Raw genomic sequence first — 25,466 nt, 5'->3', positions numbered from 1 at the left:
CTATTCAGCTTACTGATAAGATAAAGACTTTGTTGGGCCATTAATGTAATCATACATTAGACATGTCACAAATAGAAGTGTCTCATCGCCTTTGTAATGCTGAAATGGAGACCTCAGTCAAACCAGGGTCCATCTAACAGAAAAACCCAAATCCTACTGCCCCATAGTAGACACTGTTTTCCTGCTATGCTTCTTCTCCAGCCTTCTCTCTGAACCCCACCCCCAGAGTCTTAACTATGTTCGTATGTGGGCTTTACTTCTTTTTTTGATATATATACAAAGAAGCAGAGAGCATGACAGCTGGGCTCAAACCTAGGTTACATACATGGAAAAGCAGTACACTATACAAGTCAACTATTTTTTTAAGTCCAACAGGACTTACTTCTTAGAAACCAAATATTTTCTAATATTTATTTGATTTCTGACCTCTTACAATTTTTATCTTCAACAAAATCCTCCTCCCCCTCAACCCCCGGGCTCTCTTTCTCATTTCCCCACTTATTCTCATCATCTCAATGCCTGTAGAAACCACCAATGACTTGTATTTATCTGCAGATTAAAACTTCTATGTGTAAGTTAGCTGTAATCATAAACATTAAATTAATAAAAGCAAAAGAGTTGCCATTGATTATTATTTTATATAATTTTTTAAAGAGCTGTCTATTCTCATGAAAAAGAGACCAACTCATCTCTGCTTAGTTCTGGAAAATAATGCTGGGAATTGAGCTTGGGACCTCTGGGACTTCAGGCATGCTATTTTATACTCTAACTTGGAACAGTTTATATCCCACAGAGATAAGAAAATTCTGATTTAGATTCATGACACACTTATTCTTAGCTAATATGCCAGAGGTTCATTTCAAAACAAGGAAAGCTTTTCCTAAAGTATTTTTACAGAGTTGTTTCATAAGGGATATGGAGAGACAGAGAGACAGTGAGGTGTAGAAAGATACACAAACAGTTACTAGAAAACAGATGGATCTTTTGCTCTGGCACAAGAGGAGCTGAGGATTCAGCTCTGGAGCCTTCAGTGTATGAGTCCTATGTTTATGAGTTGTATCCATCCACTCAGCCTCTTTCCTCATCTTCTGGACATCACAGTGCAGATGAAGAGATTGTCAGCATTGGCCAACAAAAATGGCATTCATTCATCTACTCAAAAATTTTCATTATTTTTTTATGGAGGGGGTTAATGCTTTACAGTGCAGTCATTGATGTATACATACAGTTTCATTATGTACCAAGTCCCCAAAGCTTTCTTTCTTTCCTCCCTCATGCTATTCCCCCAGAATTCTTTGCTTTGGTGCAATACACTATGTCCTGTCAATGTTTCACTATGTGCTCTCCCTCTCCATCCCCTACTTAATTAAGTACTGCTACTAAGTGAAGTAATTTGATATTTCTCATTCTATTTTTGGTTTATCTTACTCAACATGTTGTCCTCAAGTTTCATCCAAGAGGATGCAAAGGAGACAACCTCATCATTTTTAGCAGCTGAGTAATTTTCCATTCTGTATATATACCACACTTTTTTAAACCACTCATCTGATATTGGACATCTGAGTTTCTTCCAGATTCTGGTGATTACAAACTATGTTGCTGCTATGAACATGGGTATACACAGGTATCTTCTGATAAGTGTTTACTATTTCCTCAGGGTTAATCCCCAGGAAAGGAATTGCTGGGCTGTACCTTAAGTCCATTCCTAGTGTCCCAATAAATCTCCAAATTGTTTTCCACAATGGCCGGACCATTTAGACTCTATGTTTTGACATTAAAGCAGGAAACAAAACAAAACAATAACAAAGTCTCTGTTTTTATGGAGCTATAACATTCTGACAGTGAGTAAAAGTAAAGACTGCATTTTAACATAGAGCCTGCCAGATGGAAAGGTCAGGAGAAGAAGCTGTTTCTTCTGAGATTTTAAATCTAAATTTCATTATTCTTATTTTTGCTCATAAAGATATTTGTTTACACATGTAGAACTGGGTAATGACTTGGTTTGGGTTTCTCTGAGAAACTTTCTAATGAGAAACTTGTTTACTCTCCCAAATGTCTGGACTGATGCCCCTTCAACTTTTCTTTAGGAGAGATACTTTCTGAGGTAATATCGCTCACTTTAACAGCTCCTTTGTTGAAGCATCAGAAACAAGGTCATATAATAAAATAACAATAACTAGGATGCATTGGACTGAACAAATAAGGGCATTTAGACTTCCATATATTAGGACCTTCACACGGAAGTAAGTGAACTAGTTCTCTCAGAACAGAAGACTCAACAGGAGTTGATAACAAAACACACGCATTTAAATAGACAACAAAATATACTGGCAGGTGGATGCTTAGATATTGTACTAAACTGTGGTATACGGAAAGACTTGTGAAATCTCTTTCTATGCCAATGTCTGAGAATAAAATAGAGATAAATCTGCCTGGTATATTAAGAGGAATCATTTCTTTGCAAACAAATGTACTGAGATTTTATTCTGGGATTATATGAATGACCCCCATAGTCCTTTAGATCTGTTATCATATTTAAGCCTCCCCCCACACACTATTTATGCATTCTTCCTTACTCAGTTCTTCCATAACACTCACTGATGATTCCAAATGGACTCTAAATCTTTACTGTTAACCACTTTATAATATAGCCACATAGAGAGTTAGAGAAGGAATAGGGTCCTGTCTTCTGTCTCATGCTTGAGTCAGTGTTACCAAGACCACTTGTCATGGAGCTTTTGCCGGAAGGCTTGCCTGTGGATTGGCTCACACAAATCCATCTTGTGCCAAGATTCTTTCTTCGGAAAATGACTAAGTGTGGCTCAAGCATAGTTAATAAAATTGCAGTGGAGATGAGACTCTGAGTCATCTGTCATACCCTGGTCTCTCTTTTACTAATCAGTTGTGAGAAACATTTCAAAATCAGAGAGCAGCAAAGAAATATGAGATGCTCAGACTTCTTGAGGCAATTAGAGACTAAAGAGCAGAAGGCAAATCAGTCTTCCTGCCTTGACAGTCTTAAAATACACACTGAAAATAGACTTTGGACTTAACAGTATTTGTGACAGATTTTGACCATAACACATTTTCTAAGAGGAAATAAAAATTACTCACTTCAGGACATGCATTCCACCCTCGCATCAGCAGAGATGATATGGGCTTGGGGATGGAGTAGCCAATGGGTGGTCTGATGTGGTGGTAAGCCATGTCTGCTGCAGCAGCCGCTACAAACCAAATGGTCGTGTCAGTTTTGAAATTCACATATTTATTTTAAGAAACATATGGAAAAACAACAAAAAAGTCATCAAAATCAATCTGTGTAACATCAGCAGAGATTCAAAGAGGCTTTCAGGCTTGTCTGTTAATGCTGAAGCAAAATAGTGGATAGCCAATACTATACATTTATAATTGTTCATTCATTTAGTTACCCATTCAACAAACACTAAGCAGAGAGAATTTATAAATTCATAAAGGAACATAAATAACAGCATACAATAGTGTGTAATTTATTGTATGTCTCCAAAGCATAGAGTACATGCATGATTGTTGGGCATTAAGCCAACTCCCCCTGCTCCACCCTGCATTCCTGATACTATGGCCTATTTACATAATCATTTTGCCTGAAAGATCCCCACCCATTCCATTCCTTTGATCTGTCTTCTTTCTGCCTTGAGACCCTCCCCGCCTGCAGGGTAACATTAATCCCACCAGTTAAAACCCTCACAACAATTGCTAAGAAAGTTTCTACCTTCCCAGTACTCTTTTTGCCTTTCTCCACCCCCTTTCCTAGCCATTTCCGTTTCCAACTTGCCACTTCTGGTTCTATCCTATAAACGTGTTGTCTCTCTGATCAATAGAAAAAATGCATTACCACTATGCCATGAGTTCAAGACTCTCTCTCCTGTGTCACTGAGAGAGTAGTAGCCCAGGCTGGCGCTGGTCAAGTTCTCTCCAACCCAGAGAGCATGCGCCTGGGAAGAGGCACGCCCATGCTAGCCCAGCACACAATGTTATAGAAAATATAGAGAAAAACAGAGTGGACCCACTTGCACAATGCTACGTATACCACACTAGAAAATGCATGTTACATTGAACTTTGAACTTTGAAAAATTTATTCATGATTTAATAATGTTTAACAAAATTTTAAGACAACAGGGGTACAATTCCAAATAGTTCCCAACATCAGAGTTCTGTGTCCTATCCCCTCTATTGTAAGCTTCCCTATTATTTATCCCTCTGAGAGTATGGACCACAATTCTTAGTGGGGTGCAGAAAGTGGAAGGTCTAGGCCCATTATGTCTGTTTGGGAATCTCAGGACTCCCCAATGACTCTTATTTTTTAAAAGTCTAAAATTCAAAGCCTCATCTTTCTATGATCAGTATGTGACTCAAACTTTAAACAAATAATCCCCCTTTGCCTAAATAACATTGGGACTCTTACAAGTTCAAAGTTTAAACTTGCTTTACATCATACCACCTGTCAGCCACCAAGTTGTAGATGCTACCATGACTCTATCCTGACCTCCCTGGGCAGAGGACCTCACCAATGTGTCCTGGAACCTCAGCTCTCCAGAGACCTACCCCACTAAGGAAAGACAGAAATAAGCTGGGTATGCATTGCCTGCCATTGTCCATGTTCAGTAGAGAAGCAATTATAGAAGCCAGCCCTTCCACTTTCTGCACCTAGCCCCAACTAGTTTTTAATTTATATAAATTTTAAATATAGCAAGTATCTGGGTAGCCTGAAGTTCCAGATTTCATATACTTATAAGCCACGGATTGAAAATATTTTATAAACAACAAAAGTGTTCTTTAATCTATAGGTAAACAGCTTCCCTAGTGGAAAGTTAAAGTTCTCAAACATTGCTGCTTCTTGTCTTTTAATCAGATGTCATAGTATTTGTCTATATCTCAATGCTTTTTTTTTATATTTCCTATAATTCCTACCTGCCACCAAAATTTACTACATTTCAACGTAGGAATTAGATCTACTTCTAGTACTGTATAAAATTATATCCAATTTGAATTAATCAATATTTGTTTTACTGACAATATCATTTTGCCAAATTAATACTAATAATATCTATTCTTTGTAGAAGTTTAGGAAATTATAGACATGAAATCTTACTAGTCAGAGGGACCAATTATATTAGACAGGGAGATGAGATATTGTACCTGTGTGTCAAAACTGTACTATAAATCATCAACCTTCCCAATACAGAGACAAAAAAAGAAAAAAAATATTTTGAGCATTCTTGTTTATCCCATGGTCCAATATATATTATGTACAAGTCTTTTCTCCTAAATTAAATATTAAGATCAACTTGTTAAATTTATTTACATGATTTAATGGCTGCATTTAGTGTGGTTTTATTTAATTATTTCTCAATTTTAAATTGTTCAAATTTGAGTGTATTAATTTTTTTTCAGTTTTATAGATTGCTGGCTTATGATATTTTGAGGAATAAGATCAATCTGTCAAAGGACATAAATATTTAAAAAAAATTTGCTATATAGCTGGAAACTGTCTTCCTGGACAGACCAATTTATATTCTCAATAGCAAGTGTGGGAGAGGGTCACCATTATACCTGCACTAGAATTAGATTTGTTATCACATTATAAAGCATTTATTTTGGGGTCAGACAGTGGCTCACCTAGCATGGTACATGTTACCATGCTGAAGGACCTAGTTTTAACACCCCAGTCCCGAATGGCAAGGGGACACTTCACAAGCTATGAAGCAGTGCTGCCAGTGTTTCTCTTCTTGTCTTCCCTTTTCTTCTCAATTTCTCTCTATATCTATTTAAAAAATGAAAAAGGAAAATATGTTTTCCAGAAGCAGTATATTTGTTGCATAGAGCTTCATTTATAAGCCTGGTGGAAAAAAAAAGCCAATATGAAAGGTAAAAACATAGGCTTAATTGTAAATGTTTATTTGATTCTTTGAAAAATAGTAAGACTTAACATTTACCAAAACATTTATTGGTTATTTATACTAGAATCTTATTTATTTTTTTTGTAACTTGCTTGTCTAACATTTTAGTATTTTCTTACATTTTTAAATTTTGTAATAGTTCCAGGTTGGTGGTAAGTCAGGAATTTCATTTTCAGTTTTTTTAAAAAATTATTTCTTTTGTAGCATATTTGCACTTTGATGTTTGCCAGATATTTCTTGCCACTTCCAGGTAGAATAACAATAGCAGGAATTAAGAAAACAAAACAGGGAAAAGCCTGCCCAAAGTATACTTAGTGAGGCCAAATAGTATCGTACCAGACAGAGCATGTGCATACCAGGAGCAAGGACCTGGCTTCAAGCCCAGATCTCCACTGGCAGAGGGGAAGGTTTAAAAAAGGTAGAGCAGTATTGCAACTGCCTCACTTCCTCTCACCCCTCCCACCCCCTACTTCTCTATGCATCTTTAAAAGAAGAAAAGAAAGAATATCAGGAGCAGCAGTGGATTCACTATGAAGGCACTAAGCCCCCATTATATCACTAGTGTAAAAAACAAACATATCTACTAAACTTAATCTGAATTGTGAAACATGTTTTTTGTGTCATGAAAAGCCAGGGATGTTATATTTCTTCTGTGATCTACTCTTGACTACTTTAAACTCTTTTTCAGGAAGAGGGAAATGCATAAGCAAATAAATAAATGGATATTAATGATTAATGAACTTCTGTCTCTATTTTTTTTTATCTATGACCATTTAGATATTATTAAGCAGATGAAGCTGTAAGCTCATAAATCAGTGTAGCGAACACATTTAAACTAATTATACATAACCTAATGGGTGGGGAGGGACTATTCATAAAGTGAATTAAGCTCAGATGCAGGTGCCAAGAGTCTCCTTTTGAAACACTTCCAGGCTCTGATACCAAGAGTACAGTGTTGTGTGTTTGCTTCTTGGCACTACATCTGGAAAATCAGTTTAAGATGAATGATATTTAATTTTTCATTACTCAAAGTAGATTTTGCAATGCTTTGGAATATCTTTCTTCCCTTTGCTTTGCATATACTTGGTAGCTAGTGATGCTACTTATTAGCATCTTCGCCAGAAAGTAGGCAATGCAACAGGACGGGTCGAGGAGTGGAAATTTGTTATCTTTAAGTTTCTTTGTCAGTCTTGCCTACTGATCATACCAACTACTAGGAAACTCAGCTACATAAAATATATTGGATGACTTATGTAAATGTTAAATTTGACTTCACAAATGAAACCATTTAAAATATTTTAACATATCAGTAATTTACCCAGTATTTTCTATTCTTTAGCACCATGCTGATGTAACTATCAATAGTTTAGCAAATTTTATAATATAGATTTTGGAGTAGGACTATTCAAAAGAACTTTCTGCGATGGTAACTGTTCCTCTGAATCATTCAATATGGTAGCATATGATCACCTGGCACTTGAAATGTGGTATGACTGAAAAACTGAGTTTAAGTTTAAATTGATATGCATTGAAATTTAAGAAGTCATGTGTATCTAGGTAGGCTCTCTATTGTTAGCACAATTCTAGATCATAGTTGACTTTTACTCCTTGTAGAAGATCTAGATCATAGTTGTTTTCTACTTTTTTCACTTGGATTAAACACACTTTTCATAGGCATTCAACAGATATGAGCTGAATAATTCAGTAAATGAGATACTTAAATTATAATTTCACTGGACACAATAAATCATAAGTTATAAGACTTAGTAAATAAGCATACATGAATGAAGATGATAGATTAATATCAACTAACGTCTTGCTCAGTAGTATCTTTTCAGGACTGTACATAATGCCTAAGCATCAAGATACATAGAATGAATCAATGTTTAGGTTAACAGTAAATTATAAAGTATATATAGATAAATTACTAAGACCTGGGACATATTAGTCCATAATATTATCTTTTGTTCAAAACATTTTGGGATGTGGGATTTAATATATAGAAACAATATGACTGTTAAGAGATATGCTTAACAAAAAAATCTGGAGATCTAGTTTTTAGTCAGCTTTTCTTTGAACTCTCTGGGACATCCTAATTAAGCCAATTTTCCTCTGTGATAATTAATTCCTCTAAATGTAAAATACAGCATGAAGATCACAGTATAATGATGACAAACATATCTTTAGGACAAGGAGTCACTCATTTAATATTTACTATATCACTTTGCATGTGACACAGAGCATATATTTTTATCCAGATGGAACCTGAACCACAATTTATTATTGGAATTAGCCAAGATAACATACACAAAGATTCTGACACATTCTTGGCTATTAATAAGTCTTAGCTGCTATTGTTACTATGAATATTATCATTCCTTTAGTCTGAACTTAGATAACTGAATATTAGCAATATTGTTGTATATTTTCTGTACTGTTTAGGAAAGAAATTTTACAGTTGTTTTGAAGTTTTCTATTGGTATGAATGCCAAGTAAACACTGCATTAAATTACTGTGAAGAGAAAAGGTTATGTCTTTCATCAGTCAGTCCCCATTCATGATGTGATATAATAATTGTGCAGCTTTCCATAGGAATATTAATGAACCATATATTGCTTATCAGTACATTGATGCTGAGTTCTGAGTAACTCTTGTAACCTATTATTCACTGCTGTTTTAGAGAATTAAACCTATATATTCATTTGAAAAGAGAATGAGAAAACAATATTCTGTAAGCTTTGAGCAAGATGAAAATGCCATATTTTCTCAAGTGTGTGTATAAGCTTTATTTTACATATATATATGTGTGTGTTATTTTCTTAATTGTGTACATATGTGTTTGAAAAAAATTCATTCTGCCTCACTGTTTTTAATAAGAAGGGCTATGATGAGACAAAGCTAGTGGCTTCTACTATCCCAGGAAGAGCTCAGCCACATTCATTGTTAAACTGACACTTTTCAATGATGTATCACCAGAACATATAGCATCTGAGAGAGACCATGAGATTGTAATCTTGAGATTGTACTAAGAATGGCTTAATTTTTTAAACCACATCCCATTCTCATTACAGACTGTCAGAAGAATAGATTAATTTGCACCATTGTCTGTTCCCATTGCAATCTTTGTCAGTGTAATGAAGTATTGGGATGTTAATATCAGCTATATTCACAGAAATATCACTGCTCATTGGACTGATCTGATCTTTTCCATGATCTGTGTAGTGATTGGCTGGTTCTACTCTTCACAGTGATAAATTGATAAAGAGTTAGGAAGCAAACACAGTATTTCAGAATGTTAGCTCATTCCTATTTTCCTTTCATTTATTAGAGTATAGTCCACATTGTCTGTGTGCTTACATTATAGCCTTTGAAGTTACTGCATTGAGAACTTTAATCATATATGGAAAAAAAAAGATAACCACATGTTATTCAAGCAGGGTTAGCAAATGTAAATAACTGAAAATGTAAGATCTGTAACATAAATGTATCCCTATTTCACTCCAATTAATATTTTAAAAATCATATATGAGGCAGAAAACAGTCTAAAAATCATTTTAGGTGCAGGTGTGACTTAGAAAGGAAGAGAATGGGGGGCGAGGGGTGCACACCAGGTTAAGAGCACATAGTACAAAGCACACGGACATGCTTCCAGTCCCTGGCTCCCCAACTGTAGGGGGTCACTTACTTCACAAGTGATGAAGCAGGCCTGCAGGTGTAAATAAAAAAGGGAAGGAGGAGGAGGAGGAAGAAGAGAAGGAGGAGGAGGAGGAAGAGGAAGTGGAAGCAGAAGTGGAAGAGGAAGAAGAGGAGGAGGAGGAGGAGGAGGAGAAAAGAAGACAGGACCATAGTGGATTCCCCCCAAAACACACCAGGAGAATGCTGGGCATGAAGGACCTGGGAAGATGAATTTATTTTCTCACTATGTGTGCAGACTCTTTTCCCCACTTTCATTCATGGCTTCACACATTTTGTATTTATGTGTATATGTACATAAAGATAGTCTTGACTTTCCTCTTCTATCCTCTCCACCAGAAAAGGACTTTGAATAGCCACAAGTAGGTAAATAATGAAAGGAAGGTGTTGCACATGCCACACTCCTGTACTAGCTGATTTGTAGAAAGTACCCTGGTGAAATCTAGGTGGATTTGAAGTATTGTCAGTGAATCATATGATGCCTGGGCATTTCAGGTATCTCTGAAAGGAAGGGAAACAGACGTATAATACAAATGTCCTTTCTCTCTCTCAGCAGGGATTTTTTTAATAAAGGGTATCAAGGATATGTACAAAAAAAAGAAAAATGGACAAATACAGAAAAATATAAATAGAGTCATAGGAATAATAGTCAACCCACATCAGTGATCTTGGGAAAACAACTGCAGCTTCCAATGGAGGGAATAGGGACACAGAGTTCTGGTGGTCAGAACGTTGTGAAATTATAGCCCTGCTAGCCTCTACTTTTGTAAATCAAAATTAAATCACTAATAAAAATAGTTTTAGAGTTGATGCGTAGACTGTAGTTTTAAATTCTGTGTTAAACCTCAATGTGGGAGCATACCAAAACCTGTCTAGAACAAACTGATATAAGTTCTGAATTTGCTGTCATATCCCAGATTTAGAGCATGACACTAAAGAATCCCAGGTCAGAGATTAGAATTTCTTTGTGAACCAGCTAAAATCATCTAGGAAAAACAAAACTTCTCTGTAATGGCCCCAAACTACAATCTGAAAGTGGTCTCTAAAATTGGGTATCTGGCTATAAAGGAATGGAATCGAATACAATACATATAGGTAATTCATCCCAGATTTATTTAGTTTCATATGATATATCAGAGTAGACACAGTCCCTGGGAAATATATAAAATATGGGAAGCAGGTGTTCGTTTCTTTCTCTGAAATATATCCAGGACAGCTTTTGCTTGCCAGGTCATAACATCAACTTTTTCATCTTGTCTGATTTCTCTCTGGTTGGCTTCACACCTTGGTTCCTTCTCTTTCTAATCTCATCATTTCTCACATAAATATGTTCTCTTTCCTTATAGGACTACATTGTGTGAAACCTTTCCCTTTCTCTTTGGAACGCCTACTTCTCTCTCATCCTAAAAAACCCTTGGGAATTTCAGTTTATATTTCTTGATTTCTCTTTCACTGACTCCTTACATAGCTATGTTTCTGGTCTCAACTGAACTGACACTGCTTCTGCATGCCACTATGTCAAGGCATTTCCTGCTGATGGTCTCCTGAGATGCCAGTCCTGATATTGCAATCTCCACCCTCTTTTACCTAGTGAGATCCTTGTTAACACAAGGAACACATTACCCAGTCCAGATTTGGCTTGCCTACTTTCTAACAATGTTACAGATCCTAAATATAGTCTATGGACTATTCTGTGTGGGTAGTGGTCTCCATAAACTATAGACAATTATATGCTTTAATGTAAGAGTGCTTAACAGTCCTTATCAATCAGACTTAGACTTAATACATTTAGCAGCCTAGTAAGATGGCCTACTAAAAACACAAATTAAGAAACAAATAATAAAAAAGAAGAAACCAGTAGGGTCTAACACTCCAGGAACAAATACATAAAATTTTATATACTCTAACTTAAAAATTTATTATCATTATTTATTGGATAAAGACAGCCAGAAATTGAGAGGAAGAGAGATACAGAAATGGGGAGAGCCAGAGAGCTAATTGCAGCTCTGCTTCACCACACATGAAGCTTTCCTCCTGCAGGTAGGGACTGGGGGCTTGAAACCAGGTCCTTGAGCACTATAACATGTGTAGTCATGTTACACCACCACCTAGTCTCTTAATTTTTTTAAATTGCTTATCCCTGACCCAGATCATCACAACTCTAGGGAACATAGATAAATGTATGTTCCATCTTCCTCAGGTAGTAGGTAGAATATGTTGTCCAATGTCCCTTCAGAGAATGGAACATTCTCTACCATTATTGATTCACATTAAAGGCAAGGTTCTATAGGGGCGCACAGGGGTCCATTATGTTGCTCTTGATGGAGATGACCAGTGACAGTGGCGAGAGAGATCTGTTAGAGATCTATGCCCATAATGTCTGTGTGGGAAACCCAGGGCTCTCTGACTAGGGTCCTAGGTGATGGGGTGGCCTGGTAGGGACTAAAAATTCATGATTAAAGTATGCCAGTCTCCTGCCCTTATTCAGCTTTTGTTGTCCTTACTTTGACAAAGTGAGCATTGGAGTGATTGGGGGACATGTAATAGAAAGTAGGTGAAGAGAGTATCTAGGTCTAAGTAGAAACTGTTTGATTAGGTACTTTACAGTGTCTTTTTAGTTCTTTCTACTTTCCGAGGGCCCCGGATCAAACCTGTGGGGTTCACAGTTAACAATATTTATATACTTTCCCCATATTTCACATAGGCTGCTAAGCTAATTATGGGCCCCAAATCAAATTAGTGGGGTTTACAGTCAACAATATTTATACCCCTTTCCCATATTAAGGAGTTACTCTTTTCCCTGATCCAGCTTTCTAGTCCTTTTTCCAACTATGACACCATCTCCCCACACAATAACCTGGGTCCAACTGTATATTAGATGGCAGGCAAAGGCAAAACTGATAAAGTCATGGGCCTCATGGAATATATATAAAATAGGCCTACTAGCTTTTTACAAAATGGAGACCCCAAATATTGATCTGCAATATTCTTGACTTTAGGTTCATGAGTATTCAACAATTTGTTTTGCATTATATCTTAACTCTTTTTCAGCCACTGTCAGGCAGCCCCCTGCTCCATCCTCCACTGCCAACACTGTGGCCTATTTACATAATCATTGTTTTGCTTGAAAGATTCCACACTTTGATCTATCTTCTTTCTACCTCAAGACCTGCCCTGCCTGCAGGGTAACATTAATCCCCCAAGTTAAAACCATCGCAATAGTTGCTAAGGAACTTCCCAGTGTGCCTTTTTCCTTTCTCCACTTGCTTTTCCTAGCCATTTCCATTTCCGACTTGCCACTTCCAGCTTTATCCTATAAAGCCACTTCTGTTTCTGGTTTCTCTCTCTTCTCTTCCTCTCTTCCACGTCCAAACCTAGAGGAGGGCAGGTGTGCAGGGGGAGGTGGACGCCGGCCATTGTGGTCTGGTGCCACGTGGCTTAACCCGCTGGGCTCACACCCAACTCTGGGGCTCCTGCATGAATAAAGAATTGTATTACCATGCTGCCACGAGTTCCTGGTCTCTCTCCCACAATGCAAGCCACCAGGTTCCAGATGATACCATGATGCCAACCTGACTTCCCTGGGCAGATGACCTCAATAATGTATCTTGGAGCCCCACTCCCGCAGATCCCTGCCCCACTAGAGAAAGAAAGAGACAGGCTGAGAGTATGGATTGACCTGCCAATGCCCATGTTCTTCAGAGAAGCAATTACAGAAGCCAGACCTTCCACCTTCTGTACCCCACAATGATATTGGGTCCATATTCCCGGAGGGATAAAGAATAGTGAAACAAGGTCTGGGAGGTGATACAATGGATAAAGCATTGGACTCTCTAGCATGAGGTCTTGAGTTCAATTCCCAGCAGTGCATGTACTAAAGTTATGCCTGTTTTTCTCTCTCTCTCCTCCTATCTTACTCATTAATAAATAAATAGAATATTAAAAAAGAATAGGGAAGCTATCAAAGGAGGGGATTGGACAAGAAGCCTAGGGGTGGGCATTTGGTGGATTTGTACCCCTCTTATACTATAGTCTTGTCAATATTTTCACTTTACAAATAAAAAAAATCCTGCAGTGACTTCCACTGTTGATACGCAGGACCTTTCATCATATGACTAACTTTCATAACTACTACATACATCTTAAGACTGAATCTCTTGTAGTCTCCAATTAATCCTTACTGAACTATTTCTGGATCTCTCTAAAGCTTCTACATCTTCACATCTATATTTCTCTATTTTACCTATTTAATTCTCTCTTATCTCTAAGATACATATAAGACATCATTTTATGCAAAAATTTGTCACTGATATCCTTTTCCTGATACTAGTCTTTGGTGGCAGAGTGGGGAGACCTTTCTTGGTAGAGTCAATAGTATTCAATACTTATTTCCAGTTGGGACTTTCCTTATTGGGTATACTTTATTCTCTCCCCCTCCACACTATGAGAGGGTACAGGTAATAACCTATTTTTTATTCCTTTTACTCTGGAACAAATTCCTGACACAGGGGAACACATAATGATATCCCAAAGATGACAATGAAAGTAAAAATAACTAATATTTATTATAGGCTCACGGATTTTAACCACTAAGGTTGAAATCTAACCCTTTGAGGTAAGTCTCATTATCACAGTTTTAAAAATAATGAAACTTTATCTAGGTGAAACAGTTTGTCATAAGGTTGTATGACACATTGTGCCAAGTTTATTTAGTTCATGCTGTGTAAGCCTGAAAATGTTTTTTTAATATCAAATTAATTGTCAACATTTAAATATTTTGAGATTACTAAACAAATACACAGAAGTACATTGGTATGGTAACAGAAGGTATACTTATGTTCCTGTATGGCACTGTTTGGCTGGAAGTAGGCAGCATCTTGAATCAGAGCATGCTATTTTCAGCTCTTTATGCCATCCATCTTCAAAGCATTTAGCTTCTTCTTCTGGCCCTAGGATAATTTGATTTTGTGACCCTTGAAATGTTGGATATGATACATACATACATACACACATACACACACACACACACACACACACACAGAGAGAGAGAGAGTATTCCTTCTAAACCTAAGATTACAAAGGTTATTTGAACACATAATATGTAAGAGAGATCTCACTTCAAATTTTTCTGACTGTGTACCTATTACTTGCATAGGATTCAAAGCTAATATCTGTGTTCTACTTATTTGTTTGTCTCCAGTGATGGGGTTCATCTAAAGCTATGAACGATGAGTCATATGTAATGTTGCAGCTATCATAAGTGATAATGCTGTCCTACATTGTAGTCACAGATTTGTTTTTCATTGTAAATGGTTAACATGTAGCTTTATTGAATCTGCTGCTGCACATAATTTATTTCTGAACATATGCTGGATTGCCTAATACCACTGCAGTAATATTAACAGTTTTGTTTCTTGATGAATGGTCACTGTCCAACTTAAAAAATTCAGCATCCATCATGAGAAACCTCTCTTTCCATAAAGTATTATAAATTCTAATATCTAGGATATTCGATATTTTAGGTAATACATGTTAAAAACAGTATTTCTAGGATGTCCAAAGAAAGGGGACCTTTTTGTTTTTAAATGTTCATCTTATGATTAGAAAAGGATAACAAAATGGAGAAAACTATAAAACCACATGCATAAAGTATGAGAAATACTGTAAGGACTACAATTCAATTTTTGGAGTCAACTGCTGTTGTATGATGAAAGTGGTATAATTAACAAGTAGAATAATGGGGGCAAAATATGAAAGAGAGAGGAAAACATGTTGAGGAAACTGTATGATTTCTTGTGGCTGAAACATAGAGGAGAAGCTATGAATGACAAGAGGTAGACATGGGGAGGAGGGTGAGTGGTGGCACACCTGGCTGAGTGCACACTACAAAGTGTAAGGACCAGGTTCAAGCTCCTGGTCCTCACCTGCAAGGGAAAAGCTTTCTGAGTGGTGCAGTAGGGCTGCAGGTGTCCCTATGTATCTCTTCCTCTCTATCATTCCCCCTTCCTCTCAATTTCTGTCTATCTCTATGCAATAAACAAATAAAGATTTAAAAAAAAAATAAAGAGGTAGGCCTAGGGATAAAATTGGCAACATAGTTCTGAGGAGTTTTGTGGATTGTCCTAAGAAATGTTGGTTTCCTTTTAAGAGCAAAAATCATTAGAGTTTTAACTAAGGAGTGATAAATGATCAAATTTAGGTTTTTAGAAAGCTAAGCATTATATACAACATGAGTTAATAAAAACATGGCAAGTACAGATGGCAAGGATAACATTTAAGATTCTACATGTGGGGGCTGGGTGATGTGCACCTGGTAATTGTATATGTTATCTTATACAAGGATTGGGGTTCAAGCCCCTAGTCCCCATTTGCAAAGGGAGAATCTTTATAGTACTGCAGGTTTCTCTCTCTCTGTTCCCCTTCACTCTCAATTTCTTTTTGTCTCTATCCAAAGTAAAGAAATAAATAAACATTGAAAGTGGTTCTTCAGTTCTAAAAAAAAAAAATGACCTGTGCAATCTATTCTACCTATGAAATAAGGAAGTATTGGTGGATAGGAAGACATGAGGATAAGTTTATAAAATACTTTAAAAGTGGGGTTGTAAGGAGAAAGAGTATGATTCACCACTTGTGAACCTCTCTCTCTCCCTATAAGAGGTGACCAGGGACTTAAACCCATGTTCTTAAGCATGTTAACATGTACACTCTACTGAGTGCACTACTATCCTACCCTCTTGTTGGAGAATTTTAATGATAGATGTGATGTGAAACCATACTCCTGTAATCTTATAAATCACTGTTAGATCACTAAAAAAAAAATATTCCTTTGAGTAAGCAATATGTTTGCTCCATACAATAATATAATATTAAGTTTGCTGTAGCATTATGTCTGGAAAAACAATGTACATATATCAGGTAAATGTGACAGGGACACAGAATTTCAATTTATTTAAAAGTATAACATAAGGTAAAGTATGCATATATTAATAATGATTTTAAAAATAAAAAGTAAAAGTATTCAAGAAGGGAGAAAGGTAAGAAGGATGAAAACAAAAAGTAAAGAATCACTTTGAAGTTTTTATATGGGCTCTCTAGAGAATGAGAATGGCATTCAAGAGCAGAATCATAAGATTTGACCTTCTATTACACTTTGCACATACTTTGTCTTACAGTTGCAGAGTTTTCAATTTACAAAGTTCAGTCAAAAACATCCTTTATTTGATTCTCACGGTAATCTTCATGGAGCCATTATTAACTACATTTACTGAGGAAACCGAACTTGTGAAAAGGGCTAAAGGCTAGAAGAAATTCAACAGATTGAAGGAAGCAATGAAAGCCCAAGGAGCTGAAGCAAGGAAAGTGATAATGTAAGCAAGATCAGAAATAATAATAATAATAAAAGTCTTGTAGTCTTTTAGGAAATGTTATAAAATCTGAAACTTAGTCCTAAAAACATGGGAATTCATAGAAGTATTTTAAACAATGATTTCATATGTTAAAAAACATTATCCTATCCCACAACTGTGGTCATCTAATTTTTAACAAGGGGCTCAAACTATTAAGTGAGGAAAGTCTTTTCAACAAACGATGCTGGAAAAGTTAGGCTGAAACACGTAGAAGAATGAAGCTGAATCACTAAATTTCACCAGAAACAAATGTAAAGTCCAAATGGAATGAATATCTAGATGTTGGACCAGAAACTATCAAATACTTAGGGAAAAATATTGGAAATACTCTTTTTCCATCTAAATTTTATAGGCATCTTCAGTGATACATATCCAATTATAAGGAAGACAAAATAATAAACCTATAAGATTATATCAAATTGAAAAGATTCTGCACAGCAAAAAACAAAACAAACAAACAACAACAACAACAAAACATTTCAGATGGCGTACTTTTCAACAAACTTACAGATCCTAGATGTGGGATAGGGTCAAGAGGACTGAGTACATGTATATACTTATCCATAAGAAATTTGCCACCTTCGAACTTCTCTGGCTTAGGAAAATAAAAGTGATTAGGAATTAGGTATAGGGACTGAGCAGTGGCACACCTGGTTGACTGCACACATTATTTGCAAGGACCCAGGTTCAAGTCCCCAACTTCCACCTACAGAGGGAGTAGTTAAGCAGTGCTTAACTTAAGTAGTTAAAAAGTACCTCCTTTTCTCTCCCTATTTTGTCTTCCTTTCTCATTTTCTATCTTATCTAAATAAATAAACAAGCAGACATTTGAAAGTGTTCAGTATAGACTTCACCAACAAAGAATCTAGGCTCAAATCCCAGCTTGGAAATGTATTAAAAGTGTGCTCTTGACCAGTAAGTTTAACTTTGTGAATGTTAATTTTCTCATCTGCAAAGTAGGAAAAAGAATGAAGAGGAAGAGAACAAGTAGACTTCTAAGACTGTAAATATCAAATCAGATCAGTTACACCGAGCACAAATGTTCCTACACCATACTCAATCATACAATAAATGCCAGTCATAACAAAAAAAAAGTTAGAGGCAACTATATACCTCAAATTAAAAGTGCTAAATAGTTGGTGTGTAGATAGACTTAGACCATATAAGCTTGGAAATATAGGAGAATGACCTAAAGATGGCACCATACATTTTCTAATCAAATATTTGTTACTTAGGCCTTGATATCTTTCTCTCCTACCCCCTACCTCACATACTATATCAGCATAACTAACTACATATGAGAAAGTAAGATATAGCTTCTAATCTCTTCTGATGTCAGCATTATTTTCACCTCTTGATAACACTTAGAAGAAAAAAAGTATACAGCTGGCCAAGAGATACACAGGCAAAACATTTCTATCAATAGACAACTATTGTCTCTATGATAACCTTTAGTAGAATCATCAAACAAGTAAATGCAGTAAAACTCAAGGTTAACTTAGACCCCATTAAAATCCTAGGTGTATTTCCTCCCTAACTTGAGGCCAGACTCGATAGACTGATTTGGATACAACAATTGACACTCAAAGCTTTAACAGCTGGGATAAAAATCTAGGCTCATCAGATAAAGAAGTTACTGCAAAAGCTAGAAAAGAACAAGAGACTGGGTCACTTAATGGTGGCCTTTTTGGTCACTTCCAAGCTACTTCAAGCTTTGGGGACCAAAGTCAAGGAATCTTAGTATTCCCCCATAGGTACCATGAGCCTAGGCCTCTAACAGAGCCCTCTCTCCACCTTCACTGGTCACTCCCATCAGGAACATCATCATAAGGCCTTTCAAAGGGCTTATCCAAACCTTGTCCTCACTATAAAGTGACAATGGTAGTAACTGCCTCAAAATATCCAAAGGGATTTAGGGTTATACTGCTATACCACTTGAACAAGACTGGCCCTAAAGTGAGAGCAGGCTAGAGTGTTCCCGGCTATGACCATAGACTACATGCTCAGACTGACAGGGATTCAGAGGTTACACAGGCTGCTGTGCTAAATATGAATATAAATGGGTCAGACTGATATAAGAAGTCAGTTGTATTTCTATATTTTCTTCAAGTTTATGAGTCTCTGCCCTGATCCAGCTTTCTAGTTCTATTCTCAAGTGAATACATCTTCCCAGACAATATTTTCAGCCTATCTTCATTTTGATGAGGCGAAAAAAATCAGTACTCATTGGGTCCTAGGAACATACCTAAAATAGACTTCCTAGCTTTTTACCACCCTAAAATCCCTATTCTCACTTGCTCTGTTCCTACTTTCTGGTTCCTATTTATTCAATACTTGGTCCTGCCTCATAACTTACTGCTTTTCAGACACCAAATTTAAGATGTTACTGTGATTACATCCTAAACTCCATTGGTATATGAACTCACTAATTAGTCCTGGAACCTTACTTCTTCTGAGTCTTACCCCACTAGGGAAAGATAGAAACAGGATGGGGATATAAAATGACTAAAAATGCCCATATCCAGTGGAGAAGCAACTACAAAATCCAGACCTTCTATCTTCTGCATCCCAAAATGAATTTTGGCCTATACTCCCAGATAGGGAAAAATGTTATGGGAAGATGACTAGAGGGCCCTGAAATTCAGTTCCAGTAGAACTCAGAAAGAGTAAAATAAAATAAAATAAAAAGACATTCGGAAGTATTGATAGGTTTACATGTGACCTATAAAGGAAGAAAAGTCAGGATGAAAGAAAAAAATGGGATATATATTAGTCATCTCATATCTGTTACCTTGGGAAAATTACTACAGTTTCCAATGAAGGGAATGAGGATATAGAACTCTGGTGGTGGATAGAAATGATGGGCCTACATCTCTTACAGATCCCTCTCTATACCGTTACTTGTCATCTCCATCAGGAACAACATCATAAACCCTCTGTGGGCATCTACAGAACATTACTCTCAATGTAGAACAACCACGGTAGACAATGCTCCATTCTCTGAATGGAGGCTGGGTCAAAATATTCTGTCACTCAAGGAAAACTGGTGCATCCTAGAATGAGAGCTCAAACCAGAAGGGATCCAGTAGTTACATAGGCTCCTGTGTTAAATATGAATATACATGGGCCCTAGGTCAGTTTGATATGGTTTACAGTTAACGGTATTTACATACTTTTTTCTCATTTGTGAGAAACTCTCTTCCCTGATCCAGCTAGTAATATTCCCAACTTTGACACCATCTCCTCAGACAATACTCCGGGTTCAAACCTGCATGTTACCTGTGGGGCTCAGGCAAAAATTAATAAAGTCATAGGCGCTTTGGAATATACCTAAAACAGATTTCCTAGCTTCTTCCAGTATGAAGACCCCCAAATATCATCTCCTATACATTTAGATTTTGGTTCCCTATTATTAAACAAATTGTTCTGCTTTGTATCAATGTTTATCAGCCACCAAGTTGCAAATGTTACCATGATGCCAAACTGACTAGCTGGACAGATGACCTCACCAATGTGTCCTCAGAGCCCTACCCCACTAGGGAAAGATGGAAACAGGCTGGGGGTATGGATTGACCTGACAGCACCCATGTCCAGGGAGAAACAATTACAGAAGCCAGACCTTCTACCTTTTGCTTCCCAAAAGATGTTTGGTCCATACTTCCAGAGGGATAAAGAATAAGGAAGCTTCCAATAGAAGTAATGGGATGTGGAACTCTGGTGGTGGGAATTGTGTGGAATTGTACCTTTCTTATCCCTCGATTTTTTCAATCATTATTAAATCACTAATACAAAAAATTTTATAAAATAAGCAAGCAAAAACAAACAAACAAAAAATGAATTCTGGTGGGGGAATGGTGTAGAAGTATTTATACCCTGTTATTTTGTAACTTGCAAAGTCACTAAAAAAAAATCATCCTAGTAGAGATGTATGAATTGGAGACAACAGTAAGGGGGAGTATAATAAAAAAACTCTTTCAGTAGTAAAAGTGATAAAAAATAATAGTTTTAACTAGGGTGGTGGTAGATGAAACTGTAAGAAGTAGACAGACTTGAGATATACCTATCACTACTTTTAATCAGTGTTATACTAGAGGTTCTTGCCTATACAGGAGCTAATAAAAATGCATAATCACATATACAGATTGGAAAAAGAGAAATCAACTTGTATTTTTTTATAGTCAGCATGTCATCTATTGTACTACTGGAAAAGTCATAATGTATTTTTCTGTTTTGTTATGCAAAAAAGAGTCATGACTTTTATGACAACACAATACCTAAAGTATTCAGAGCAAGCAAGATAGCTGACTTGTGAAGTATGCTTGTGTGTCACACATGCAATCCAGGCTCATGCCCAGCCCCCACTAGACTAAAAGAAGCTTGAGTGATGTGGTGTCTTTCTCTCTGTCAATCACTGTCCTTGTCTTTCAATATGAAAAAAAAAAAAAGTTGGCATGGGGTAGTGAAGCTCCAGTGAACAATAAATTATTAAGTATTCACGAGGCAACTTCAATTGGTAAGTTAGTTTAGCTAATTTATATGGTACTAAATCATTACTGAAAAATTAATTACATCTTTATTCTAGCAAAGGGACATTAACCATTTAATTTTTATATTAACATTTATAATAGCATCAAGAAATTATACATAACATATAATATGCACAGTTTGTATGCTGAAAATCACAGACATGTGTGCTAAAAATACAGATATATTAAAGGACATTGGAGAGAAAGATATTATACCCTTGATTGGAAGATTTAATATGCTTAAATTGTCATTTCTTTTCAAGGAAATCTAGAGATTAAATGGAGTCCAAGTGAAATTCCATGAGGCTTTTTTCTTTTCTTTTACGATAAGTAATAATATCACATCAAAGCAAGATGTTATAAATAACAATGCTAGTCCAGGTTCAAAACTGAGTATTTCAGTACTTTTAACAAAACACTATGATTAAAGCTAAAATATGTTCCCATTCTGATAAATGTGTGTAATACAGTGGCAATTACATGTTAACACAGCAAAAGAAAAAAAAGAATGTGAAATCCAATGCTTTTACTATAAAACAGGACTGGGAATTTTAATACATATTGTTTAGGATAAAATTTACTCTAAAATTTGGTTACAATAAAATCACTGTATACACTTCTCTATGTAAATAAAAAAGGGAAGTATGTGAACCAGGAAAGTAGTTCAGTAGGGAGACTGCAAGTTTGATCCTCAATACCACATGTGTTGGAGTGCTGCTCTGAATTCTACCTCTTTCATTCATGAAAGGAACAGATACACTATGCCTCATTTTGGATGGGCTTAAAGAAATTATGTCAAGTAAAATAAGCCAAAAAGAGAAGAATGATCTCACACACAGACAGAACTTAAGAAAGGACAAAAAGTGATAGGTGAGATAAACCACAAAGAGAAAGAGGAATATGGCAAGGTCCCATTCAAAAACAGAAGTTGGGAGAGAAGAACAGCAAGGGAAACACAAAGCAGAATCTGACTGAGTTTGGAGTATTCCACCAAGTAAAAAGTGCTGGGGGTAGGAGTGGAGGTGGGGACAGTAGATTCAGCTCCAGTATTAGGGTGTGGGGTTAGGGACATGGACCTTGGGTGACAGGAATGGTGTTAATATATACTCCTATTAACTTATAGCCTTATAAATCAGTATTTACTCAATATGAGAGGGGAAATAAATTCAATGTCTCGAGCTTTTTAATGCATAGACTTCAGTTCTGAGTATATATACCTCCAATCTAAGCACTTAAGTTTTCAAATTAGTAAACTGGTCAAATTTTAACACTAGGCTTAATTTGTTCATGCATTTCTAATAATAACTTTTTAAAGAATATTAAGTCATCTATAATTTTAGACCAACGAGACCAAAAGAAACGAGTCTGGTCATCACATAAAATATAGGTATTTGTAAATAGCATGAAATGACATAAATCATGGTGAGATCTTGTATGGTGCAGTAAATCCTAAACATGTTTTTTAAAAGTAAACCATATTCTCAAATAACTTGGTTATAATAACAGTTATCTATTACCTTCTTAAACTATATGACAGCAAAGAACCTTCCTCATGTGCTATACTTTAATTATGACTCTTTATTCACAACCAGGCCACCCCATCACCTGGGACCCTAGCCAAGGAGCTCCGGGTTTCCCACACAGACATGATGGGCCTAGACCTCTAACAGATCCCTCTTGCCACTATCAATCTTAATCTCCATCAGGAACAGTATAATGGACCTCTTTGTGGGCTCCCTATAATACCTTGTCCTCATTGTGAATCAATAATGGTAGAGAATGTTTCATTCTCCAAAGGGAAATTGGACAACATACTGTACCTACTACCCGAGGAAAATGGGTCCTGAAATTAATGCAACCTGGAATGTTCCTACTGTGACCACAGAATGAGAGTTCAGACCTATAGGGATGCAGAGGTTACATATGCTCCTGTGCTGAAAATGGGCCCAAGATCAAATCTATGAGGTTTACAGTTAACAATCTTTATATACTTTACCCATATTTGGAAGCTACTCTCTTCCCTGATGCAGCTTTTTAGTCCTTTTTCCAACTATGGCAACATCTCCCCACACAATAACCTGGGTTTTCCAGCATATTAAATGTCAGGCTCAGGCAAAAACTAGTAAAGTCATGGGCCCCATAGAATATACCTAAAACAGACCTACTAGCTTATTCTAAAACAGAGATCCCCCAATCTTCGTCGGCAATATTCTAGCCTTTAGGTTCATGATTAGTCAACGATTTGTTCTGCATTATATCTTTACTCTTTTTCAGCCACCAGGTTTCAGATGATACCATGATGGCAACCCAAATTCTTTGGTCAGAAGACCTCACCATGTGTCTTGGAGTCCCACTTTGCCAGATCCCTGCCCCACTAAGGAAAGAGAGAGACAGGAGTATGGATCGATGTGCCAACACCCATGTTCATCAGAGAAGCAATGACAGAAGCCAAACCTTCCACCTTCTGCAACCTACAGTGATTCTGGGTCCATACTCTCAGAGATATAAAGAATAGGAAAGCTCATATTAATTAACTAGTGATTTATATGTCTACATTTTGCTAGGAGTGTACATAAGCACCATTCCTACCATCAAAAGACTGTTTCTTTTGGTCTCCTTGGTCTAAAATTATAGATGACTTAATATTTTTTAAAAAGTTATTATTAGAAATGCATGAACAAATTAAGCCTAGTGTTAAAATTTGACCAGTTTACTAATTTGAAAACTTAAGTGCTTAGATTGGAGGTATATATAAGGTTGGATATCGAGCTCTGAAGATGGGTCTTGTGTGGAAATGTACCACTCTTATTCTATAGTCTTGTCAATATTTCCATTTTATAAATAAAATAAAAAAACATATTTCTCCCAGTCCTAGAACCTCTGGGGCTTTGCTTATTTTCCTTCTTTCTTCTCCTGATCTATGTCATTTGATAATGCATCTATTCATCTCAACCAAATCAATGCAAAAACAGTGCTTCCTCAATTTATTTCACTTCAGACTGTGTCCAGAGAGGCCAGACCTGGAATGTCAACCCTCCAGCTCCAATACTCTGGTGAGACTTTTCCTATCTCATAAGACTCCTTAGTTCCATTTCAGGCGGCACACTTCCCAAGAAAGTTACAGAACCCATATGTAGACCAGGCCCCATGAGATACAGCATATATGCACATGTAGCCATAAGTTGGTGGAAAATATATCCCTTAATGTAAAAGTGTTCAACAGTCTACAGTGACTCAATAATTGCAGCAAGCAAGTAGAATGGCATAGATATCATACTTAATCAAATAGGTTCTACATATAACTCGACACCCTCCTCACCTGCTTATTTCACTTCCTTCAATAACTCCAAGTCTAATCTTGTCAGATAAAATAAGGGCTACAAAAGCTGAATAAGGATAAGAGACCAGTACACTTTAATGATGCCCTTTTGGTCACTACCTGGCCACCTCATTATCCGGGGCATTAGTCAAGGAATCCTGGGATTCCTACACAGATATGATGGGTCTAGATCGCTAACAGATCCCTCTCTACACTATCACTGCTCACCCATCAGGAATAATATCATAACTCTTTTGAGCCTCTACAGGACATTGCTCTCAATGTAGTAAAACAGTGGTACAAACTGCTCCACTTTCAAAAGGGATTCTGGGTCAACATACTCTGCCACTCAAGGAAGACTGGTCCTGAAATGAGTGCAGCCCAGATTGTTTCTAGGTATGACCATGGAATATGAGCTCAGACTGACAGGGATCCAGAGGTTACTCAGGATCCTGTGCTAAATATGAATACTCATGGGCCCTAGGTCAGATTGATGGGGATTATAGTTAACAGTTTAATATACTTTCCCCATATTTGTGAACTTCTCTTTGCTCTGATCCAGCTTTATAGTTGACTATAAAATTA

General features: G+C 36.6%; 1 protein-coding gene across 1 annotated transcript in view; it reads right to left on the bottom strand.

Annotated features, from left to right (window-relative positions):
* TNNI3K (TNNI3 interacting kinase) overlaps positions 1 to 25,466 on the bottom strand; it is a 428,191-nt gene that overhangs the window by 106,738 nt on the left and 295,987 nt on the right. Inside the window, 1 exon segment of the mRNA XM_060202368.1 lies at positions 3,115 to 3,224. Within this exon segment, the coding sequence (XP_060058351.1) occupies positions 3,115 to 3,224 (110 nt within the window).

Source organism: Erinaceus europaeus, chromosome 11 (genome assembly GCF_950295315.1).
Source record: "Erinaceus europaeus chromosome 11, mEriEur2.1, whole genome shotgun sequence".
Classification (NCBI taxonomy): domain Eukaryota; kingdom Metazoa; phylum Chordata; class Mammalia; order Eulipotyphla; family Erinaceidae; genus Erinaceus; species Erinaceus europaeus.
Note: the sequence above shows the minus strand (reverse complement) of the source record. Positions and strands in the feature narration are given on the sequence as shown.